We start from the raw sequence: 6,000 nt of genomic DNA on the forward strand, positions 1-6,000 counted from the left end.
TGCAAGGGTCTCACTCACAGTTATCAACAAAAATGCTCCCAGGTAACCAAGCATTGGCTATTGTTTTGTTTTGACTCTGATTTTTATATCTAAAGTCTCTAGCAATCTTCTCCTCCTTTTACTTAGTTCATTATACTTTTACTTATACTTTTAATCCGAGTCTTCAAATAACTCTTTTTCCTTTTAGCTCAATAAACAAATATTCAATTGCAAATGAGAGTAAATAGGAAACATGAACAAAGAGATTCAGGCAAGGCAGAGATGTGTAAAAAGGTTGGCTGTCCTGGCCAGTGTGGCTCAGGTGGTTGAGGGTCCTCCCGTGTATGGAAAAGGTTGCCAGTTCAATTCCTGGTCAGGGCACATATCCCAGTTGTGAGTTACCCAGGTCGAGGTGTGTACAGGAGGCAACCGATTGATGTTTCTCTCTCCCTCCTTCTCCCTCTATAATCAATAAAATAAAATTTAAAAGTTGGCTGATGTAGCTAAACACATAAAAGCAAACCTTTTGGAACCTTCTATGTCTACTTTAGAAATGGGAGAATAGTGTTCACAGTGGAAAAAGAAAATGAAAGTAAGGTTGGCTGGGAAATAAGATTTTAATAATCTACTTACTTATATGGGTTGCTGTTTTGACTCCAAAGATGTATTAATACTTTGAAGAAAAAGACTACATACATAGCTTTAGAAAAGGTAGGTAAAAATTACTTTTTTTTTTTAATTGATTTCAGGGAGGAAGGGAGAGGGAGCGGGAGAGAAATATCAATGATGAGAGAGAGTCATTGATCAGCTGCCTCCTGCACGCCCCTATTGGGAATCGCACCCAAAACCCAGGCATGTGCCCTGAGCCAGGAATCAAACCATGATCTCCTGGATCATAGGTCGATGCTCAACCACTGAGCCACAGGGGCCAGGCCTACATTTTATTTTTTTTAAATTGCTAAATATATAGATAAAAACACAAAGAGAATACAAGAAAATGTTAACAATGATTATCTTTATAAGATGGGATTGTAATTTTGCTGTTTATTTGCTGATGTAAACTACTACTAAAAAAGTAACATGTGGAAATACAGTTAATATGATTCAAACCAGAGAAAGTTTCCTTTAAAATATATATATATTTTTATTGATTTCAGAGAGGAAGGGAGAGGGAGAGAGAGAGAAACATCAATGTGAGAGAGAAACATATATCAGCTGCCTGCTATACATCACCTACTGGGGATTCAGCCCATAACTGAGGCAGGAGTCCTCATCAGGAATCGAACCAGCCATCTTTCTGGTGCATGGGACAACGCCCAACCAACTCAGCCACACCAGTCAGGATTATAAGATACTTTTCCCCTCTTCCATTTGGATATCTTTACATACAGTAAAGATAATCTACCCATCTCCCCTTTGACAGACATTTAGGCTTTATCCCTTTTTCCATTATTGCAAACACTCCTGCTAAGACATATACAGTAAGTAAATGCTTTAAATTTTCCATAATGAATGCATGTTTCTATAATATTTGAAAAAGTTTAAAACTCTTTTTAAACATTAAAAACTCACTTACTTTGAATTGGAAGTAAATGTTTCAAGATAGTTCTGTTTGATATGGCCCATTTCACTGCTGATACAGCCATGGTGAATCAAGATGCTTATCAGGTGGTATGGAAAAAGATTTGAAGAGAAAATGCTTTTAAAATGTGCTTCTAGGCATACCTATTTTCATCCCTGAGTAAGAGATAAAAAAAAAAAAAAAAATCACTGCTGCCTATGGTAAATCAAAGTGACACAATATATTGACCACTACAAGCACAAGATAGGAATCACTACCTAGAACCAGTCACCTAAAGCAAACTTTTAAACAACTTTCCATTTTTATGGGACACAAAAAGAGCAATTTTATCAAAATACATGATCAGAAACCCCAGAACTATGTCCTTTACAATTTCTCTTACATGCAAATTTCTCAGCACCTAGTGTAGTTCTTTCTATTTAATGAGTGCTCAGAAAATGTGTAATTACCCTTAGAAACAGTCACCTGCACATGCTACACTGAGCATTCCCTTCATAATGCTAATATCTGTGTAGAACCTTCCAGGTACCATACACAAATCTTATTCCATCTCTTAAAGTAGTATTGTTTCTGATTAAATGAAATATTAAACAAGGCCTTTCCTTAGCCTATTAAATACTCAGTTAAGATGAACACATATTAACACCCTGAAGTGCCAAATATAATCTCACCGTCTGATATACAGGATGGGACTAAAGTAGGTTAACAGTTGTATGTGAAACAGTTTATTACAACTTGTAGTATTATTTATTTATTATTTTCCATACGAACAACTGTAAACCTACTTCTGCTCCACCCTGTATGTATAAGGTTTTTAATTTTCCAAGGTACTTTCATTACCATTTCATTTCACTCTCATATTAGTCATGAAGAAACTAAGTGCAAAGTTTTAATGAGTAGCCTCCAAGAACTTTTAAGAGTCACTTATAATCTGGGAAACATTGGGCAAGTCATGAACTAAATGGCCCTCAGTTTCTCCCACAGTAAATGGGGAAGAACAACCACAACCTCCATGGCTGTTGTGAATAAAAGAATGTAAGCATTGTTACATCCCTTGTGGAAAGAGCCCTGATGACTATTTCTTCTTTTCCCCAAAGAGACCGACTGGAATTAGCACGCAGTCTTGTTTGCTAGACCAGACTATGCGGGCCGATGCCTCCCGTCAGTACATTAGCCCTCCTACCCCCGAGTTCATACAGTGTGCTTTTTACCGTGTACAACCCACTTTCGTATACGCTATGTGCTCTTCCACACGTCTGTGAAGTAAGCCTCTTCATTTTGTACATTCAGAGAGGCCAAACGATTTACCTGCCCACTGCACCGCAGCTTAGGTGGCCAGGATGGTACGCAAACCCCTGTCCTCTGCGAACAAACCGAGAAACAAAACTTTGGGGGGGAGGGCTTGGGCCCCTCTGCCTGAGGCCCACAGGCAGGCACGCTCACAACCGGTCAGATGATTCACCCCGGGGAGAGTAATTCTGAGGGTAAATCACTTACCCTGGAATTCAACCCCGAAGCAAAACCTGCAGAGAGCCTCGGAGGGCCCTAAATTTGAGGAACGGGCTACCAGGAGCACATGGACTCACACTCGGGGGCAGATCCGAAAGACTTGAACCTGAAGAGGTCCCTGAGCGATCGGCACAGGCACGAGGGGAGTCCCCACGGGAAGCGCGCGGCCACACGCCGGGGACGGACCGAGTGTGGTGATGCAAGAGGTTTTATCCTGCCGCGAACGACAGGTAGGACACCTGACAACTGCGGAGAAACCTCTGGGCCTGCCCAGCTTAGCTTCTAGGGTCTCCTTGGCCCGAGGAAGAAAGGGCAACGGTTACCTTGGCAGCTGCTCACCGCGTGCCCGCCATCTTGCCTCGATCCGGGTCCTAAGAGACACCGCTCCACGCGCCTTCCTGGCCTGCGGGGCACTCTGGGAAATGTAGTCTCGAGGGAAAGAGCCCCGTGCCGCGGGGGCGGGGATCCACCTAACCAGCTTCCACGTTTAGTGATTCGTGTCACTCAAAAAAACAAAATCACCGCCCCACGCACACATCCTTAGAAAATAATAAGCTCTGTTTTTTAAGTTTATATTAATAATTAGGGGACCTCGAGATCGCTCCTTGGTGGATGAGTTAAGGTTTCCTAGAGGAAGAGGTATTTCATAGAAGCACTGAAAAGGAGTGGGGATGGATGTGAAGTTTAAAATGGGGAAGTGGGGAGGGCCTCCGATCCGAAAACCCAGCACTGTGTTCTGAGAACTGTGCTGGCTATTCATTATGGGAGGAAGAAAATGTGCAGAATCCTGGATTTGCCTTTTATCTTGCAGGGAGATGAGGTCTCTGCGCCTTTGCACTTTCTGTTCTCATTGCCATCCCTGCTCTTCCCTCACCTCCTATGACCACTGCCTTATTTTATACAGGTCTTCTTCAAATATCATCTCAGAGAAGGCCACACCATTAAAATAGCCTCAGTCGCCCTTATCCCGTTGCCCTCTTTTAGTTTTCTTCGTAACATTTACCATTATATGACATATTATTTGTTTCCTTCTTTAATGTCTGTTTCACGCTGGAATGCAAACTCGATGAAGGCAGGGATAAGTATCTGTTTTGTTCTATACTGTATGCAAACCCTTCTAAAACTGTGTTTGGCCTCATTGTAGGCCTCCAATATTTGTTGAATGAATGAAACAAATAGCACAGCAGACATCCAGGACAGCAGATGATCAGCTGCTAAAGCAGCAGTTTAACCTGGAAATTCCTTTCCCTCATGGTTTGCAAATTTTGTATTTATGTTCATTTTTCTGAAAAGGATTCATAGCTTTTATCATGTATTCAAGGGGGTTGATAAGCCCCTCAAAAAGTTAAGGGCCATATTCCGGAGTGAATAATATTTAAAATAAGTGAACGTAAATTCACAGTAAGGAAAAATAAATGTGGGCTGCTCTGGTGTCTCTCCTCATTTTCCACAGAATAACAGGCTCCTTCTGCTGCTAATCATTGTTGCTGTAGAAGCCCACAATGAGGGCCCATCTCTGTCCTTTATAATCTTGTCCATCCTTTAAAGCCACTCTGTAATGCCTTTCTGGACTATGCTGTAGGAAGAGACAGAGAGAAGAAATAGACTTGAATGAACAACCGACTGGACTTGTCAAACATTAATTGTGCAAAGTGGAAGAGGGATGGATCAAAGATGACTCCAGAGGACACGTCTTGATGACTGTGAGCAGAATAAGGACCACTGACCAACAGGGAGACTCACTTAGTGGGGCCAGGAAAGGTTTACAAAGCTGAGACCAGAAATGAAACCAATCATGTGCATGGAAAACAGACTAGAGATAGCTCTAGGCTGAGGCAACAACTTAAAAGTCTAAAGGGGGTGGAAATAACTTACCATCTGGTGATGTGTGGAGGAGAGTGGCAGGAGGTGAAGTAAGTAAGAACCATGTCATGTCGGACTTTATAGGCCTTGGTGGAGATAACATGGAATTGGGACATAGGCCATATATATAAATGTTATTCTAAATGCAGTGGGGAGTCACTGAATGGGTTTAACACAAAAGAAGAGACATGATTTATATATATATATATATATATTAATCCTTACCCAAGGATATTTTTCCATTGCTTTTCAGAGAGAGTGGAAGGGAGAAAGAGAGAAAGAGAGAAACATCAATATGAGAGAGACACATTCATTGGTCTCCTCCCACAATGCGCCCTGACAGGAGCCTGGGGATTGAGCCTGAAACTGAGGTATATGCCCTTGGCTGGAGTAGAACCTAGGACCCTTCAGTCCACAGACTGACACTCTAACCACTGAACCAAACCAGCTAGGGCAGATTTATGTTTTTAAAAGATTACTCGGGCTGCACTGTGAGGAGTTGCAAGACTGCAAGCAACTCTAATGAGGCTATTGCTATACTTCAGTCAAGTTAAGAGATGAAGGTGATGATGTGATGGAGGGTGGCAACAGTGGAAATGGAGAGAAGGGAAGAGTCCAGACATATTTTGGAAATGGAAATGATAACCAGACTTGCTGGTGGATTGACTGGATGTAGAAGGTGAGAGAGAGGAAAGACACTTCAGGTGACACTTTGATGACCAGCTTGAAGATGGTGTGGTTCATGAGATAGGGAAGAGTGAAAGAGTAGCAGGTTTTGGGGGTCTGATGAGGGTGGAAATGAATGACTCCACTTGGAAGTTATTGAGTTTGAGATACCTCTGAAATATCCAAGTAGAGATATAAAATGAGGCAGCTGGTTCGACAGATGTGTCTAGAGAATAGAGGTTAGGCTAGATATAGATTTAAAGCCATGGGAATGTTGAGTGCATGTAGGCAGAGAGTGTAGAAAAAAAGAAAAAGGTGTGAGAGTAGTTAAGAGAGGCATGTTATGTCATGAAGTACTTCATAACTTTAGAATTTAGTGCCGGCAAATTTAAAACTATTAT

The 6,000-nt window shown here is 41.7% G+C and overlaps 1 protein-coding gene across 2 annotated transcripts in view; it reads right to left on the reverse strand.

Annotated features, from left to right (window-relative positions):
* Positions 1 to 3,078, reverse strand: part of MRPL42 (mitochondrial ribosomal protein L42) — a 28,433-nt gene extending 25,355 nt beyond the window's left edge. The window contains exons 1-2 of one of the 2 annotated variants that reach the window (XM_087814494.1): positions 3,059 to 3,078; positions 1,556 to 1,639 (exon numbers count right to left, since the gene is read on the reverse strand). In XM_087814494.1, coding sequence (XP_087670620.1) covers positions 1,556 to 1,625 — 70 coding nt within the window. In that variant the 5' untranslated portion in view covers positions 1,626 to 1,639; positions 3,059 to 3,078. Of the gene's footprint in view, positions 1 to 1,555; positions 1,724 to 3,058 lie in introns of those variants that run through there. The other variant, XM_016215277.2, reaches the window with a different exon arrangement.
* Positions 3,079 to 6,000: the final 2,922 nt, after the last annotated feature.

This window comes from Miniopterus natalensis, chromosome 2 (assembly GCF_054644295.1).
Source record: "Miniopterus natalensis isolate mMinNat1 chromosome 2, mMinNat1.hap1, whole genome shotgun sequence".
NCBI classification, from domain to species: Eukaryota; Metazoa; Chordata; class Mammalia; order Chiroptera; family Miniopteridae; genus Miniopterus; species Miniopterus natalensis.